Source organism: Emydura macquarii, unplaced genomic scaffold (genome assembly GCF_026122565.2).
Source record: "Emydura macquarii macquarii isolate MOO-44397 ecotype Brisbane River unplaced genomic scaffold, CSIRO-AGI_Emac_v2 contig_1027, whole genome shotgun sequence".
Taxonomy (NCBI): Eukaryota; Metazoa; Chordata; order Testudines; family Chelidae; genus Emydura; species Emydura macquarii.
The window spans coordinates 8,897,715-8,916,300 of NW_027131164.1; the positions used below are offsets into that span (position 1 = coordinate 8,897,715).

At 41.1% G+C, this 18,586-nt stretch overlaps 2 protein-coding genes across 4 annotated transcripts in view; one reads left to right on the plus strand and one right to left on the minus strand.

Moving 5' to 3' along the window:
* DDX1 (DEAD-box helicase 1) overlaps nucleotides 1-12,723 on the minus strand; it is a 37,915-nt gene extending 25,192 nt beyond the window's left edge. The window contains exons 1-11 of the mRNA XM_067544748.1: nucleotides 12,590-12,723; nucleotides 10,012-10,063; nucleotides 9,188-9,251; nucleotides 7,869-7,898; nucleotides 7,505-7,601; nucleotides 5,685-5,732; nucleotides 2,978-3,061; nucleotides 2,550-2,633; nucleotides 1,998-2,074; nucleotides 638-710; nucleotides 479-555 (exon numbers count right to left, since the gene is read on the minus strand). Of these exons, the coding sequence (XP_067400849.1) occupies nucleotides 479-555; nucleotides 638-710; nucleotides 1,998-2,074; nucleotides 2,550-2,633; nucleotides 2,978-3,061; nucleotides 5,685-5,732; nucleotides 7,505-7,601; nucleotides 7,869-7,898; nucleotides 9,188-9,251; nucleotides 10,012-10,063; nucleotides 12,590-12,605 (702 nt within the window). The 5' untranslated portion in view covers nucleotides 12,606-12,723. The remainder of the gene's footprint in view (nucleotides 1-478; nucleotides 556-637; nucleotides 711-1,997; nucleotides 2,075-2,549; nucleotides 2,634-2,977; nucleotides 3,062-5,684; nucleotides 5,733-7,504; nucleotides 7,602-7,868; nucleotides 7,899-9,187; nucleotides 9,252-10,011; nucleotides 10,064-12,589) is intronic.
* Nucleotides 12,724-13,030: 307 nt separating this feature from the next.
* NBAS (NBAS subunit of NRZ tethering complex) overlaps nucleotides 13,031-18,586 on the plus strand; it is a 370,484-nt gene continuing 364,928 nt past the window's right edge. For all 3 annotated transcript variants that reach the window (XM_067544745.1, XM_067544747.1, XM_067544746.1), the window contains exon 1: nucleotides 13,031-13,557. In XM_067544745.1, coding sequence (XP_067400846.1) covers nucleotides 13,417-13,557 — 141 coding nt within the window. In that variant the 5' untranslated portion in view covers nucleotides 13,031-13,416. The remainder of the gene's footprint in view (nucleotides 13,558-18,586) is intronic.

The window sequence follows — 18,586 nt, forward strand, 5'->3', positions numbered from 1 at the left end:
TCCAGCTCCCCACACCAGTCTGGTGGGCGGAGAATTGGGGGGGAGAAGGGGGGGGCGTAAGAAGAGAGACCACAACATAGGAGGCTCTGCAAGCCACACTTTAACTATAAAATAGCTGAATGTGGCTCACGAGCCAGTTTGGTCACCCCAGTTTATATCTAAAAATCACTTCCATAAAACATTTGTGGGACTCAGCCACAAGCCAACAGTAATACAATAATAAAGCTTTTTTGTCTTGTAGAAACATTCCTCCTCAAAAGTGAGTTGTGAACAAAGTTGAACATGACGCCAACCTCTCCATCAGGCAATTTGTTTATTTCCTGCTCTTATTTGTGGGGTGTTTAAGACATTTGTTTTCTTCTGCATCAATATGTCCCCAATTTTAACTGTGGCTGTATGATCAATATTTTATATTTAAAAAGGGGTTGGAACAATCCTCACATGCAATACATATATTTATGACAGATTCCTAAGTTACCTTTAGAACACAGGCTGCAAAGAGTGCTTGGTTCTTAATATGTGGTGGGATCTCAAATGCAAGGCCAAGGTCTTTCCCTGTGAACATAATACAGCTTAAAAAGTTAGAGTGAAAAATTCAGTTAATTAGATTCTCAGAAGAAGAAAAATCAGAACTTACCAGTTTTGGAGAACTTGATTTGCCCTTTGTCTATATCTAGATAGCATCCAACTGTATCGTGCATAGTGAATTCCTACAATGGAAGACAGATTGTTCTGTTCTGACTCAAAGTAGTTACTTTATTTTTTAAAAAATTAGTATTCATATTCTATTAATCTTCATAGTTTATCTGACCCATCCTGTTATGCTAAAACAGCTTCAATAGCAGCAGATACTATTTTCATTTTGATTTTAAAATCTTCTCTGAGCTGCACACTTGTACTCAAAATAGAACTCTGTTAGAACAGTCAAATTGGCATCTTAACATATTTAAGGTTAAAAGGAAGTTTGATTTCAATAATTAGTCTGTTCATAAAACCAAAATATATTTTGGATCATATTAAAGTCTGATGGAGTGGAAATGCACAAACAATCTCAGTTTATGACAAACATTATGCAAGACTACATTTCCATGACAATTTACAAGAGATTAAATTCAGTTACAAACAAGATATTGGACTGAACATCTTTCAAAAAATACTTAATATAGCACCTCTTTAATAATGTCTGGATTATTATAAAGTTTCAATCAGCAATCAGAAAAAGTATAAAAAAGCTGCAAAGCTTAAGCTTGGACAGTTCAATAATATTAAAGATAATTATTAAAATTGTGTTTCTGCTGAACTACTTGGATTCATATAAATGGTGTAAGATAGGCAAGCAAGCTTTTGAAGTTGTTTCAAGTGAACTACAATTTCAAAAAGGCTAGAATACGAACAGGAAAGAACAGTTTTAATGGGAAACAGAAAATCCAATTCCCAACTGAATAGCTAAGATGTAAAAGGTTTAGGACTGACTGACATCACTTTACTGGTATATTGTGACCCCCAAAAAATTGCAGTAAGTGAAGCATTAAGGTAATTCGAAACAAACGCCTTAATTACTGGTCAATGCAATACAAGGTCCTCATCGTGGTGATTCTTAACACTCATAGATAGATCAGTTGTACAGAGGCTAGTGCTGACAATGGAAAAAAAAGCCCCAGAAATAAAGTCCAGGAGACAAGACTACAAAGCTCACAAGTAGAGCCAAGATTCTCAAACTTCTAAAGAAATTTCTTCACTCTATACATAAAGTTTTAAGATGTGAGCCTGTTGGGTCAGTATGTCTGTGTAAATAATATAGTGCAAATATGGAAATTTTAGGTTTAATTCATTGCCTGACTTTTTTTAAAATGAGCAATTATACTCATAATACAGTATATGGCCAATACACAAATATTTCACTTTCTAAAACCGATGCAGTTATTTACTGTTAAACAACATTTCTAGCATTTAATGATTTAAAAAAAAAACAAAAAACAAAAAAAAAAACACCTTACCTCACCATAACTGTCAAACTGTTTGTTATGAGACTTCTTTCCAGTTCCACCATAGCCAAAGCCAAATTTGTCAGTACCTAAACTCAAGTTAAACAATATAATTGTTACTGTCTAGTTGCAGGTTATAGACTCTTTTTGACTACCATCTCAAACCAGATCAGACAACAATTTGGATTACCATCATGCAAAGGAACAACACTTGTTCTTAAACAATTTTCATCGCCTTGGTGCACTCTAACATCATCTCTGAGACAGCATGTTGACTTTTTTCAGTCTCTACTCATCTACATTTTAATAAAGTATGGAAATGGAAACAGAAGACTAGGGTGTTCCCCCCCCCTCTGCAGGCAGATATCTTCCTGCCTAGATAGCAGCATTTGGTTGAAAAGAGCTGCACCTCTATAGCCTTGCTCTCCCTGCTCTGCAATCCCCACAGATGTCCCCTGTGCTTAGGCTCCAAGACAGGAGCAGAAGATTAGCTGCCCTCCCGGGCACTGATCCCTGTAGGCCAGCTGGACTTCAGAATTTTCTATTTTTATGAAGAAAACTCACCCAAATCCAATGAAGCCTGCATAGTGGACCACCCAATTCTGCACAAGCCCTGATCATGACAGGATACTTCATAATAGTATTTGCCTTCAAGAAAAAAAAAAGGATATACATTTAAAAATGTCAGCTTCATCAAGGTGGTTCGGCTTAGTTACTTCAAGAGAGACTGAAGGGTTTTTTTTATTTTTGTTTTGTTTTTTTAAATAAAGAGAATTCGTGAAACTAAACCTGAATATGCAAAGGTAGGTTTATTTTTAAGGTCTTCAACTTGTATAAGACTGAACCAATGTACATTTGCTCAAATCCATAGTGACTATTCGAATGCAACCAATTTAAACTCAGGGATAGTTGACCAGGTAGAAAGTCAGTTATTCATGTTTCAGAAACTCAAACAGTGTTCAAAAATGTGTGCATAATCATTTTCTACCTACCTTTAGTCACTCCTTTAGTTGCTCTGCATCCATGCCATTCCTTTACCTCTCTGCTTTGGCAACACAGACCATCTGATCCAATTGCTGAACAAGACAAAACGAGTACTTGAATATTTTAGAGTAGTTTTCATAAATGCTTTTCTACAGGTAAGACCATAGATCTGAAAAACAATTCTGCCCCAACTTGAATCTAATTTATTCCTTCTTCCTTCCCAATAAAAAACAAACAAACAGTCACTACATGTTGACCAGCTTCCCATCCATCATTTGGAAGACAATCATAGTTCAATGATATTTTCTATTAAACTGGAGTTTAAGCACCATCTCTTCACAGTCACATTTCAGATATAGCAAGCGTGAATACAACTGCAATAGAAAAATTGTTAGGGATCAAAGGGCTTTAACAACTGTAATAGGATATGCTAAAACACGGATAGAAATTCATAACTCACATGAATATTTGTTAACACAGTATTATCTGTAAAAATGTTTTCACGGCAGTGTTATTTATGGATAAACGGACAATGCAATCCTTAACACACAGAATGAAAAGTGAATATATAATTCTGTTAGATTTTTAAGAAGTATGAATGTCAGCCCTGAAACAAGCATAGCATGAAACTCAGCTCCATTTGACCTAGATCAAGCTGACATTTCACATCATCAGTATGGAAAGCAAGGGTCAGCCTCCGAACAAGTTTGTATCCTGCTTTAATGCTGCTTTATAAAAATATGTAATGTTTAAAATTTGCTCAAACACTGATGTTTCTCCAGATTGCTAATTCACTATTAAAATGGATGGAAACTTGATTCAACCTTTTACAAAGAACTCGTGGAGAAGTGCTATGGCCAGGGGAGTATCCGAACATTTCTTTAGCAGACTTAAATTTCAACAAGAGTAACTTAGATTTTAAAACAGCAGAATGCATCATTATGATCATCTAGTTTCCAGTCTGACCTCCAGCATAACACAGGCCACAGAACCTCACCTAATAACCTCCACATTAAGCCCATAATAATTTACAATTCAAACAGAAATTATCTAGAAAGATATCCAAGGTACGTCTACCTTAAAACGCTAAAACGGCATAGCTGCACCGCTGCAGTGCTTCAGCATAGACACGTCCTATGCCAATGGGAGGGCTCTTCCTGAGAGGTGGCAGTTTGGAAGAATTCTTCCATCAATTTAGTGCTATCTATATTGGGGTTAGATTGGCTTAACTATGCTGCTCAGAGATGAGAATTTTTCACACCCCTGAGAGATGCAATTAAGCCAACTTAATTTTCTAGGGTAGACCAGGCCCTCATTTTGACAAAAAGGACTCAAATGCTGGAGAATCTCACACACCCAAAGGCAAATTGCATCAATAGTTACTCAGTTTCACTTAAAATTTTTCACCTTATTTCTAGTCTGAATTTGTTTAGATTCACCTCCCACGCACTCATTAATCTAGTAAAAAAAAAAAAAAAAAAAAAAGCATAGAGACTTCTACTATCAGAAATCACGTATTTATAGACATTATAAACTGATCACGTCTCCTCTCAATCTTCTCTTGAATAAAACTGGGGCATGATTCCAAACCCCTAATAATTCTCCTCACTTTTTCTGAACCTTTTCCAACACCATTTTTTGAAGTGTGAAAATCAGAACTGGACACATTATTGCAGTAATGGTATCTCTAATGCCATATTTAGAGAAGATAACATCTCTCTACTCTTACCTGACATTCACCTGTTTATTCATCCAAGGATTATGTTCACTACTTATAACTCATCTGTTGGAATTGCCATATGGTAGAGCCAATGTGCACAACCATTCTACCAACATTTCACAAGCAGAAGGCTTAAAGCACTTTTTGCTAAGCTCTGCCTCTTTGGTCTTGATAATGAACTCTTCCTACCTTATTAAAAATATGGTCTCAGCCATCACTTATAGAAAATTGATATACTTAAAAGATCTACATTATCCCGATTTCAGAGTGAGTGGTACCTTCCTTAATCATGGAAAAAGGTCACTCTCTCAGAGACAGGCAGTCTAAACTTTTTCTAGTGCTGGCGTTGTTACAAAAATTAAAAAAAAAAAAGGTAATTAACTAAACTAAAACAAACAAAATAAATTAACTAAAATAAAATAAGGAACATATTGTATTGTTGGTCCACATTGCACAAACTATTGAATCATCACTTATTTCCCCTTAATCTACTTACCAATACAGCAATATTAAATGTTTAATTTATTGGGGGTCTAGAAAGACACACTTGAGATGAAATTGCAATTTTGAATGTTTTCCTTTCATGTTTTTCACTCACTGTGTCTGCACAGTGAGATCTGAATAGACCATATCTAGATTGCTTTTTCTGTAAATCTGCTTTTGAGAATAAAGTAGTTTGTATTAAAAGTCAACTAACTTGTAACATTCTTACAGTAACAACGAAAAAACCACACAGTACACAGAAACATGCCTCCATTCCACCCAAAACAAGTCTTACTGCTGATATTGAACAGCAGTTACAGATTTTGGTTAGAACCCTGAAGCCCTTACTTATGTAAACTGTCCATTAAAAATCAGTGCACTAGTGAAAGATGCAGGCCTACATCTTTTATTTCCGGTTACATTCAAAATCAACTTATACATCTATTTACAGACTGCATTTTATAATTTAATAACATTTGCTACTCACTCTTACAGCATTGAGAAAAGCTTACCAAAAGCTGATCCTCTATCATATGGGTTCATCTGCCATTTGTTGAGCACTATTAAAAATCAGATCAATAAGGTCAGTCAGTGCAGCTAATGTTAAGAATCTACAAGGTGTAAATACGCAAGTATTTTGGGTACATGGTCTTACTGCAATTCAGTTCAGAGAAAGTTCTTGAACTATTAGGCTCTGATCTCGCAATCATTCTGGCTTCCTCATGGATAGGATACGGAGTGACCTAGACAAATTGGAGGATCGAGCCAAAAGAAATTTGATGTGGTTCAACAAGGACAAGTGCTGAGTCCTGCACTTAGGATGGAAGAATCCCATGCACTGCTACAGACTGGGGACCGACTGGGTAGGCACCAGTTCAACAGAAAAGGACCTGGTAGTTACAGTGGACAAGAAGCTGGATATGACTCAACAGTGTGCCTTTATTGCCAAGAAGGCTAATGGCATATTGGGTTGCATTATTAGGAGCATTTCCAGTAGATCAAGGGAAGTGATTATTCTCTGTTCAAATGTGGCCTCACCAGTGCCGGAGTAGTGTGTCCAGTTTTGGGCCCCCCACCACAGAAAGGATGTGGACGAATTGGAAAGAGTCCAGCGGAGGGCAACAAAAATGATTAGGGGGCTGGTGCACATGACTTATGAGAACAGGCTGAGGGAATTAGGCTTGTTTAGTCTGCAGAAGAGAAGAATGAGGGGTGATTTGATAGCAACCTTTAACTATCTGAAAGGGTGTTCCAGGGAGGATGAAGCTATGCTGTTCTCAGTGGTAGTAGATGATAGAACTAGGAGCAAGGGTTTCAAGTTGCACTGGAGGAGGTCTAGGTTGGATATTAGGAAAAGCTTTTTCACTAGGAGGATGGTGAAGCACTGGAATGGGTTAACTAGGGAGGTGGTGGAATCTCCATCCTGAGAGGTTTTTAAGGTGCGGCTTGACAAAGCCCTGGCTGGGACGATTTAGTTGGGGCCAGTCCTGCTTTGAGGTTGGACTAGATGGCCTTCTGAGGTCCGTTCCAACCCTAATCTTCTCTGACTATCGTTTTGTAAAAGAAAATATTGTAAAAACATTATAACAAGGAATTTTGAATGCTGTTGCTGCATATGCTGAGTGTTTACTTTTCAGATATTTTACTTTAGCCACTGCAAGATACCATTGATTGGAATGTTATTTATATTCTAGTGTATCTTTCAGAGACATAGCTGTAACACATCAAGTTTGACTTTATTCTGCATATACACAAAGCTATTCATTAAGAGACTGTAAATTTACTACAATAAAAAGGAATCTTGTACTTTGTAGGTTTAAGCTGGCCATTAAAAATAATAAGTTCAAAATCAAAATTCCATTGCAATTAGATCTGTATTCCTTTCCGTGTGCATTAAAGTGGCTTGGTTCTTGGACAGCAAGTTCTTTCAGGCAGTATTTTATTTTTAAAACACACTTGAACCATTTTAAGTACAACTATTCACATTTACATTTTAAAGTCCACCTATTTTAAAAAATATAATTTAGGACTTAGTTAAATAAATGCCCAATGTGTAGTATGTTATACAAAAGGATGAGATATCCAGTGTAACAGGAGCTCACATCCTAACTGCAGACTTGAAACTACTGCAATACAAATACATTGTAACAGCTACAAAATCAGCCCTACAAATCTGCATAAAACATATTTATTTAACTAAGCCCTAAATTCTATCTTTTAAAGAAGTTGTACTTTAACTAAAACATGACTTAAGAAACAGAATGAAGTATGTTCAATTCCAACAACATTTCAAATTCCACAAGAATTATGGAGTTAAAATTAACAGACTTACCTGCCCCACCAGTTTTGATAGTTGTTTTCCCCTTTTTGCCTTCCTGCTGATCTTTAAGTGTTTCATAAACAATCTGGATAACCGGGATGCTGAAAGCCTAAAAATACAAAGTTCTTTTGCTATTGAAGAAATACATCAAGTGTTAAGCCACAAAAATTAAACTAAGCATATGAAACAAACGTTATATCCTTGTGTTTGACTCACTTTAAAAATCAAAGATGTCTGGTCTAGTTTTAAGCCAGTTTTTTTTGTTAATAGAATTTTTTAATTCTTAAGTAAAAAAAAAAACCCACATATTCCAACACACACCTTTCATGTCTAAACTGTATTAGTCTACATACTTGAATTAAGCCTCTTTACTTACACCAGTCTTTCCACTCCCAGTTTCCGCAGCCTGTGTAGGAAAAAAGAAATTAAGAGTTTTTCAGAAGCTATCTTAGATATTGTTCCCTAATACAAATACACAATTAAAAAAAAAAAAACCAACATATAGTGAAATTCACTTAAACTTGTGCCTTTAGAATCTATTTTAAGTTTTCTATAGTACACATTAGTACAGATTTTTAAGTGCTTTCCAGGTAAAATTAGACCTAGATAACAACATTTCCAGTGGACTTTCCTTGATTATGGGAGCTGCCAACCAGTTATGTTAAAAAAAAATTAATATATATTTTCAATGCATTGATCTCAAAGAGAAGGGTCTTTCAACACATGATAAAGTATTCCATAAGATGATTCCCTCAACTACAAGTGATTCTTAATTGCTATAGGTTCTCCTCTCCCCAGTGTAATGCTATCTGCTATGCACTGTTTTTCAGCTTATCTGACATTCACACCTGAAGGTGGTTGTTTTTCAATATTAATATACTGCATGCATGTAGTTTGTGAAGTGCTCGTGTCCTTTAAGATGAAAGTCACTGCATATGTGTAATGTAATATTACTAAATGTACCCAGGAAGGACTGTGCGGATGAGGGGGATGAACAAATATGACTTGTGAGATAGTACTCAATTATTTCTGGATAACTAAATGAGATTAAAGCACTATGAATTCTTTAAAGTTGTTACTGAAATTTACACAACTTCCAAGTTTTATTCTGATCAATTTAAAGGTGGGATAGAATTCTTAAAATAAAAAAAACTTAAGAGCCCAAGAAAAAATACCCAGAATAGTAATATATTAGAAAGAGGATATATTTAAAATTTATTAATTATAATTTTTTTATTTCTTTTGATTTCTAAAACATAGGAACAAATCCAATATTCTCCGTGCCTTTTTGACAATATAAAATAAAATATGAAGGACTGACTGCATTACTACTACTTTTGTTTCACCATTAAACACAAGAACTCTGAAAACATGAGTAAACTAATGAATCATTTTTTTAAAATGTAAAACCAGAACAATCCAGTAATATATTCAATGCCATTTTACACAGATGTACTGCAATACAATCCACAGAACGTAAAAAATGTGATTTTTGAGTAGATTGCTGTGTTATTATACTTCCTGGTAAAAATTACATACTGTATCTAAGCTTTCCCAAACTATACTCCAAATTAAGTCTGTTTGGTAAGTAGGCACTAACAAACTAAACAATCCAACTACTGTACATTTAATTAAATTTTAGACTAAGACGATGAATTTTATCTCTATGCAAATTGAACAGTTTAACATCCATACCATAAGCACATCGCCACCTCCTAGAATCAATGGGACAGACTCAGCTTGAATATCTGTGGGAAGACTAAAAAAACCCTGCAGTGTAAAACACAAGAACTGACAGAGTAAAATGACAAAAATACTATTTACAACTGCAAAAGGAGGTCACACGAACCAATTTAGTCAGTATTCTGAAGTGTTCAAACCTGCAATGCATTAATTTTGTTCACACATGCAGAAATGTGTTTGAAAGAAGCTCTACAGTTAAGATTTTGAATCCTGATTCAAAATAGACCTCAAATTAAACATTTAATTGATTAGCTCAGTAACTGGAAAACTGAAGTAAAAGCTGTAAACAGGGAGAAGACAAATTGTTGCAAAATTCTAACTTCACTGTCAGCAGAATGAGACAAGACAGCAAATGACCTGCACAGCATCTGAGGCCCACAAATCTCAGTCTGAAAACCACTAACCTCAGTGATTAAAAGTTATACTGTACTAGTTATCGGATTCAATAAGCTCACCATAAGTACAATGGAAACAAGAAGGAAAAAAAAAAGCTTTTTACAGAGAAAAAGCATCGAACTGTTGGCTGCAATCAAGACTATACTTCTAGCTTCCCCCGCCTGGTTAACATCAGCTCTGAAAATCTGATTTTTCAGTCATTCATGATAAAAGCAAAACAAGAGATGCAACCGAAGGCTGCTGATAAAAAGGAAAACATGTATCTTTGCTGTTGAGTGAATACAGAGATTGGATATTTCAGAAACTAAGTTACACATCATTGACAGACAAGATTTTGATGGAGATCTCAGCTTATTAGATATCTAAGTACTCATACTTACAGCCAGTCCATCTCCTCCACAGCTTGAGCTATCTCTGGCATAACACCCATCTCTATCAGAAAACAAAAACATCAATGTAAATTTAAATGGCATTATTTCCAAATGCCAACCCTTCATGCAGTTCAAAATGAAAAAAAAAAAAGTGTTTTTATATTTCCATCAACACAGTATGGTGTCCTCTTTTTAGGAAAAACATTCTGCATGAAATGTTACTTTGTAGTGTAGAAGAATGGAAGAAATAGACAACAGTTATTTTAACTGGATATGGAGGGGATGGAGAGATAGAAGGAGAAAAGTCATGTGAGTGGCTGAAAAGGTAAAGTGAAGATGGCAGACCTCACAGTTCTTGAGCCTTGCCTTTTTTAAAGGGCCAAATTTTGCCCTTGATGTGAGAGTGCATCTCCCCTTGACATCATGACCCACATGTGCATATCAGAGGGTAGAATTTTCAATGCTCCAAAAATCTCAGTTCTGACCACAGAGATGCAAGTTATTTTCTGAAGGGCAAAGCTACCATTATATAGGGATCAGGTTTTCAGACTTCAGACCTTTACTCCTACTATGGAAGGCACTGAAAGTATGAAAATGGAGAAGGCTAGGAGTACTGCCACTGAAGGGTACTCAGCCATAAAATCACAAAGCACCATATGACAATGGCTTTGCCCAATTCAATGTAAACTAACAGAGTCTCCAAGTATTTTTACAGTAACATCCCCAAAATGAAAACATTTCTGAAACATAACCCTGGGTCTGTTTCCGTTCACTTCTCAAACCCCAGCATGAAGACAGGTACACAGTTACAATGAATTTACCACAGCTGACAGGTCAGCATGAAAAATTCTTTATTGAAGTTTTTGCCCACTTCCAGCTCTGCTACAGAGAATTTTAAAATAATTAAAAATGAACAACTATCAGACAAACTCCAACTTCTGGAGTGGTTCTGAGTTGCGCACATATGAACAGGGATAAGCATACTCATTCAGAGGAGGTTTTAAGTTGATGGATGGACTCCATTCTTTCCCTCATGCCAGCTGGACCCCTAGCTCAATAAAGTGAAGGAAAAGCCAAGATCTAACAAAACCAGTTGATTGTATCATGTTGTCAATCTGACTCTTCTGCTGTTGGCCCACCCTCTCTGCATGGAAGTGCTCTGAAATTAATTTTATTATATCTAAACATGTAATGTGCCCAAACTTTCCAAGGTTGAGAACCAGGGACATAGACAGTTCTCTGAAGGGAGGAGCCTGACTAATGGGGGGGAGGGGTCACATTACACCAGCCTTGACCCAATCATGACATTTAAGCAGCCAAAAATATCCCTCTTTCCCCTCAAAACTAAGTTTTAAAACTATTCTCATCATTGATGCATCTCAGCACTACTGTGAGATTTGAGTAAGCCATTTTCATATTTGAGTGCTATATTTAAGTTGCTAGTATCTCTTTAAACCATTGCACCTCTATTTAAGAAAAGTTAAATATCCTACATTTCTTTTTGAACAGTAAAAGGAATAACCCTAATTTCTTAAACAGTTAAATAAAATGCCCTCAACTTGATATTTTAATGTTTTCATGTTGCCTGCTCATAAATCTCTGATAGTTAGTTGCTTCAAAACAAAATATGATGCGAGATTTAAAGAATTGAGACAAAACTACAATACACAAGAAGATGTGCAAACTCCTTGCAAGGAATGACTAGGCTTAGTTGTATCAAAGCACTACCATGATTGTATCTATCTTAAAGAGATAGCATTACAGGACAGTACTGAGCCCTTTCACTGAAAAAGTCTACAGTAAGACTATACACTTAAAGTAGAACTAATGTGCCAAATCTCAAAAGTGTTCTTGAACATTATCAAGGAAAACAAATCATAGTTACATCTGTCTGCATAAGCATATTTTAAGATTCAATCCAGTTATGTATTTTAATGTTTTGGAAGGGTGCTCAGGGCATAGGGTTGACACCTACTTATATAAATACAAAAAAATAGCTACAACCCAGCTGTGCAATCCACTTTTTAAAATCCCATTTAAAGACCAGGAAAGTCACTCTGTGGAGGGAAAAAAAAAAACAACCCTGAGAAATATTTAAATGGTAGAACCTCATATAGTGGGCATCCACTGCAAAACCCACAGTCCTGCAAGTGCCACGTGAAAAGCTTCCCCCTGAATTGAATCCACACTGGTTTATAACAAGTCACACCACAGAATGAATATTAAACCCGACTGCAGCCAGCCTGGCCTAGGCCCCGGGAACCCTGGGAGTGAAGGAAGCTCGGCACCACTCGCACCCCCAGGGCTGCGGGGTCACACACTGGGCGGGGCAGCAACGTCCCACAGGCAGCTGTCCCGTGCACACCTGCTTCCATTATCTGTGTTACCCCCATCGCCCACGTGCCCATCCCCTCCTCGGGGGAGCAGCCGGGGCGCCGACGCCCAGCTCCCGGGGGAACCACGCAACAATGACCGGACCCGACGCCGCAAACGAGCCGGCCCTCATCATCGCCACGCTCCCCGGCGCCGCCTGCTCTCCCCCGGGGCAGGCGCCGACACCCCCCGTCTGTAAAAAACCGCCACGTACCGGAGAAAGCCGCCATCTCGGCGCCCCGCAGCCGGCCGCTCACGTAACCGCGCCGCTGCCTGCCTCGACCCGGAGCGCGAGGGCGCCACCCCGGTCCCTCCGCTTTATCCCTCCGGGCTGCTCCGCGGCCAGACCGCAGCGGTTCCGGCTGCGCAAATACCCTGGACCGAGTCCGGTTTGAGCCCCCAAACCCTAAGTCAGCCTCTGTCCTGAGCCGTGAGGCGGGGCGCCTGCCGTGACCCAACCCCCGAGCCCAACGTGCGATGAGCAGCGAGGGGTCAGCCGGCTCACTTTCCTTCTCCCCTCAGACGTCTTCGTGAGCGAGACCCCGCATTGAACGTGTGCACCGACCTAAGCCCGCCTGTCCCCACCCTGCCGCACTCGGGGCCTGACGTGGCCTCTGTGCCTAAGCCGAGCCCGAGGGCGACTTTCAAGACCGGGGCGGGTGTAGTTGCTCCTGTCTGGATGGCACAGGGGGGAGGCCAAGTCCCTCAAAGGTATTTAGGCCCCCAACGCCCAGTGAAATTGGACCTAAGAGCCTAAATGCCTTTGAGGATCTGGGCCACAGGCGCTTTTGAAAACACCTGCTCCCTTAGCCTAGTGACCTGGGCCTGGCCAGGCCGGGCCCTTTGGCCCCATCTCCCCAAATCAGATGCCTTTTGAATGGGCCCGACTTGTTCTATAGGCAGCCGGGCTGGCTGAGTGCAGCAGAGAGGAAAGGGTTAAACACTTCTCTCCTGCCCCCGCCCGGCGGGACGGGAGCGAGGGGGTTTGTCCGCTGCCGGGCGCCGTAGCGGTTGCAGCAGCGATCCGGGTCCGGGCTGAGCATGGCCGCCGCCTGGGGGAGCGAGGAAGAGGAGGAGGAGGCGGCGGCCGGCGCCGCTGTCAGCGCCAGCGGGGAAGAAGAGGAGAACATCCTCTACGACCTGCTCATCAACACCGAGTGGCCGCCCGAGAGCGAGGTGCAGGTCAGTCCCCCCGTCCCCGGCGGCAGTGACAGCAGGTGGGGGCGGGGCGGGGCGGAGCGGAGCCTGGCCACGTAGCGCCCTGCTGCAAGGCAGGGGTCAGGGAACGGGGCGCGTGTGGAGGGCGGCGCGGTCTCCCGGAGCGGAGCTGGGGCAGGCTCGGGTTTAGGCTGGGGTAGTTGGCCCGGGTGAGACTTGCAGGCACGCAGCGAAACCCTTCAGCCGGACAAAACGAGACCGAACATGAATAGCCCCAGCGAGGGGCTTTCGTCTCTCCAAGTTGCTCGGGCTGCTGAGGCCAGCCGTGCATGTCTCGGGTCATAAAACCTCAACAAGCCCCCGGGGCCCGCACAGAACACCTGCAACGTGCCACTCAATGCTGCTTTCAGTGAGAGGGAGAAGCGAGGCCCCTCCAGTTTGTCAGCTCACTTTGGAACGAGTGTGGTTTCAGTTAGGTTTTTTTTTTAGTTACCTTTGTTTTTTATAGCAGTTAACAAGCATGGATTGGGATTTTACTGTTTAACAACGTAGGACAGATTGTCAGGGACAAGTATTCATTGTGTAATTGACTTGGGGCCTGATCTCCAGAAATGCTCGCAGCGCTCACCATGCCAACCAAGTCAGTGGGAGCTACTCTTACGAAAATCAGGCCCTCGGTCAAGTAAACAGTGTATAATGCAAATGAAATTATTTCCAGTTAAAGCAGTGCTTCTCACCCTTTTAAGTAGCAAGTACCTCCTAACTTCTGAAAATTTTAATCCGTATCCAACACTCAATTTTCCACTCTGAGAAATACAATCTTTTTTGCCCTTTACCGCTGGACAACTGTATTTTTCATAAAGCTGGAGAGTTCTGAGTTCTGCAGTGCTATATGGCTGTGGCAGATCACCCCCCCCCAGCTGTTTCTCCTCTCCTTCCTCCATATAGGAGCAAAGGTCAACACCAGCCAAACACTATGGCCTGGTGGTGGGGTCACATGGTGTTCTCCTCACCCAGGTGGAAACTTGTGAGGTATGAGCAGGCAGGAACGGCCCACCAGAGTGGATAGCAGTGTTCTCCGTGGCCGTCCCTAGGGGGGGTTCGGGCCTGGGGCAAATCACACTGTGTGAGCCACTCTTAAGATTTTTATACTGGTAAAATCTGGGGCTGTCATAGTTGTCAATTTCACTGTTTAGCTAGAGCAGTGAAATTGACAAGTAAACCTGGGACTGGCCAAGCTGCTGGGCTCTCCACCTGGCTTTCTGGGCACCGGGCTTTGAGCCCGTGAGAGGAGCTGTGACCTGGGCAAGTTGTAGGTGGCTGCCGTCTGGCTGCCAGCCTGGGAGGTGGGCAACTGCCACCCAATCCGAGCTGGGGCAGAGGAGGCTTTCATGCAGGCTGGGATCTGGGGATGTGGGCAGGCAGCTGCTGTCCATCTTCAAGGCAGGGCGCGGGAGGCTGTCTCTCTGCTCAGAGCTGGGGCACGGGTGGCAGCCACCCAGCTGTGAGCCCAGCTCGTAAGGCGCAGGAGGCTGCTGCTGCGCTCCCACCTGGGAGCTGGGACCAGGCGGGACACGGGCTGCTGTCGCTCGGTTTCCCAAAAAGCCAGTGGCTGGTGCCCAAGCCGGGGGCTGCAGCCTGGCATCCTAAGAAGCCAGCGGCTGCAGCCCAGCTTCCCAGGACTGGGGTGGCTGCCTTCTACCTCCCAGCTAGGAGATGGGACCAGGCGGGAAGCCTGTGGCTACTGCCTGCCTCCCCCAGAAGCTGGTGGCTGCCACCCGCCTCTCTTCACTGGGTTTTTTCCGCATACCTCCTGCCTGTGTCTCACGTATCCCAGGGGTATCACAGGTTAAGAAACTATGAGTTAAAGCACTGGCAGGGCTTGACACATCTTCAGTGTGTACTGAGTGGGGAGAGTATAAATACCTGGTGTGTTTACAGAGTCTGTCATGGTTAGACATCAAAGCACAAAAGTTGGGTAAACATTATTTAAACTTTACAAATTGGACTATTTTTATATATATATATACACACACACACATATAAAATCTTGCCAATTATAGTTCCTTTGCCTCTGTGCTTAAAATTGACAATTTGTTGAAAATATTTTCAATTCAAAATTGAATCCAATTAAAACACTTAGATTTACTGATACCTCATGGAAAATTTTTATTTGGGATATAACTGAGCAAACAGTGTTCTGATTGCTACGTCCTGGTTCATTAAGAACATTCCCTTGAAAACTGTTTTTATTTACAAAGAGTTTATTTGCATCCACTGCTTATTTCAAGACTTCTGTTAAAGCAACAGTCACTGGAAATTGTGATATTGTCAGTTAAAGACTCAAAGTTCTGGTGGGCAGTATGCTGTGGTGAAGATAAACAGTCAATCACATGCAATGGTCAATTAAAACATAAATAACTAGGGAGAGAGAAAACAATACAGATAAAAAGCAGGAAGTTTGGAGAGGATTTAGATGGAAAGGGAAATGAGGGCCCTGATCCAGTGGTTGGCTATGCTTATATCGGGTCCCCAAAAACACAGTTAATTGCAGAATTGGGGCCTAAATGAGCTAAGAGTGAAATGTTATTTTTCACAGCTTCTGACATGTAGGGTGCATTGCATTAATCACTACAAAACATGAATAAAAATCTACCCTGACTGTCAGAATTCATAAAATGTAGTGTTCCCTTGCTACTTGAGGCCGGGCTTCATTTTTAGAGACAGGGTGAAGTACAGTATACTTTGACCCAATTAACCTTGATATTACACCTCTAATTTTGTTAGTGTCTTTCTTTGCTTGAAAGTCACATAGTAAACTGAAACGTCTTTCCAGATTAGAATTCCTTTTGCAGGTTAAGAAGCATAATTTCTAATCAAATAGGAAAACATTTTTCAGGGCTTCATTCTGTTTCTTAAATATTTTTGAGACAAGTGAGAGAAAGGCAACAACTGATCTTAGTGATCCAGCAAACACTTACACATATGAATATTCCCATTTACTTACTGTGAATGTTTTCAAGATTGGGTCCATTGTGCACTGTAAAAATGGGAGGCTTTTAGAAATTTTAATTTTTGCAGTTCATTTCTTTGGAATTATTTTAGATCATCTTAAAAAGGGTGTTTAGACTTTCAGGGAAGATAACATGTGGTGCTAGAAATATGTCCTCAACCTTTAAAGCCTTAGAAGAGACTTTATGTATACTGATTGTTTGTTTCTCTGTAAATAGTTTCTCAGGGTGATTCTGTTTCTGCCTTAAGAGTCAAAACTAGAAAGTTTTGTTGATGCAAATTACAATGATGATCAAAAAGCGATGTAGTTACAGCGCTTGTGCCCATCCACACAGTACTCTTTTTGTGTTGCCAAAAAGCGTCCACACTTGGTGCTCTAGCATTGACACTTCTTTTTCATTTTCAAGAAGCAGGGGCCAGAGAAGCTGATATCTCACCCCTGAGACTAAGCAGGGATGCCAAGGTGCATCTCCTCCATGAGAGCAGCTTTAAACCAGGTCCCTATGCTGCTCGCCTGTGTGTCACTTTGGTCCCTGCACAAATTATTGCCGATTGGTGTGGGAAAGTGTCCTACAACAGGGTAAGAAACAAAGTCGCTCTGCTGAAGAATCTCAGGCAGAGGATTGCTGAGTACCTACAGGAAAGTTTTCTAGAGATCTCTTTGGAGGAGTCCTGTGAACTCTCAGCATGCATTAACACACTTCTCTGCTGTGCTGTGTAGCTGAACAATGGAATGGGAAGCCCATGCAAACACAGCTAGTCTTTTGTATCTCTATCCCTTCAACCATCTCTATAATTTAGCAAAGCAAAGGACAGCTGTACTGCCTGTAAACAAGCAGCATCAGCTCCAAAAAAACATTTACCACAGTTCTCCTCTCCTGCGTCCTGCATGCCAGAGCTGTAGGGCTGGGAGCGGCTGGGACCTCTGGGTCAGAAAGAGATCCTTACTCCCCACGTCACCAACCGATTTGGTTTCCGGCTCCACATTGACATCCAACTCCACCTCCTCATCCATGACTTCTTTGTCGGACTTGATTCTGGTGTCGTCTGCCTCTGGGCTTGCAGAGGCATCCATGGATGTCTTGGGGGTGGAGCAGGGGTTGCTGCTGAAGATGGCTTCCAGCTCCTTATAGAAGTGGCACCTGGCTCTGCATCCTGGCCTTCTGGTAGCCTTGCCTCAGCTCCTCGATTTTTCACTCAGTGTTTGCAGCATGTCCTGTTCATAGCCCTTGTCTTCCACGGTGCAAGAAATATGGCTGTAGGTATCAGAGATTGCACAACCGGCTCTCCCTAAACACTGATGAGATCTAGAAGCTCCGGTATGCTCCAAGTGGGAGAGTGTTTGGTGTGTGGAGCCACCATGGTCAGCTGGGAAGGTGAGATGTGAGTCTCCATGCTGATCAAGCAGGAAGTGGAATTTCAAAAATTTCCAGGACTTCAAAGAGGGAGGATGGATGGCTGCAGGGCAGCAGAGTTCAAACTTATTGCCAGAGTGGTCCAGAAAGGCATTGTGGGATACTTCCTGGAGGCCATTTACTGAGACAAAACTAAATGTGGTCTACACGGACGTTTTGTCAATACAAGTTGGGTGAAAACTTTATGCCTCTAGATGAGGTAGTTTAATTTTGTCAAAAAATCAAGGCAGTTGCATCAGCGGAGGGGTGATTGCAGTGTGTACACACCCACTGTTTTGTCGACAAAAGCTGACTTTGGCTGACAAAACTCTCTAGTGTACACCAGGCCTTAGACGATGATACAGTTTTAATTAGATAATCACATGCTTTTTTTCCCCATAGGATTCCTACTTCATTCAGTGCACAGTGGGAATGAATCAGAGTTGTTATGTGAATGAGACTTTTGTCTGTAGGACTCCTGCTTTGTTTTTTGCAGAGGTTAGAAGGTGTATAGTGAAAGAGGCAAGGGACGGCAGAAAGAGAAAGGATGGTCTCTGCCACAGAGTTTCTATGTGATGCTGGACAAGTAACTGAAACAAAACTTTTCCTAGATGACTCTTGTAAATTCCTCATTTTTCTCTGCCTAA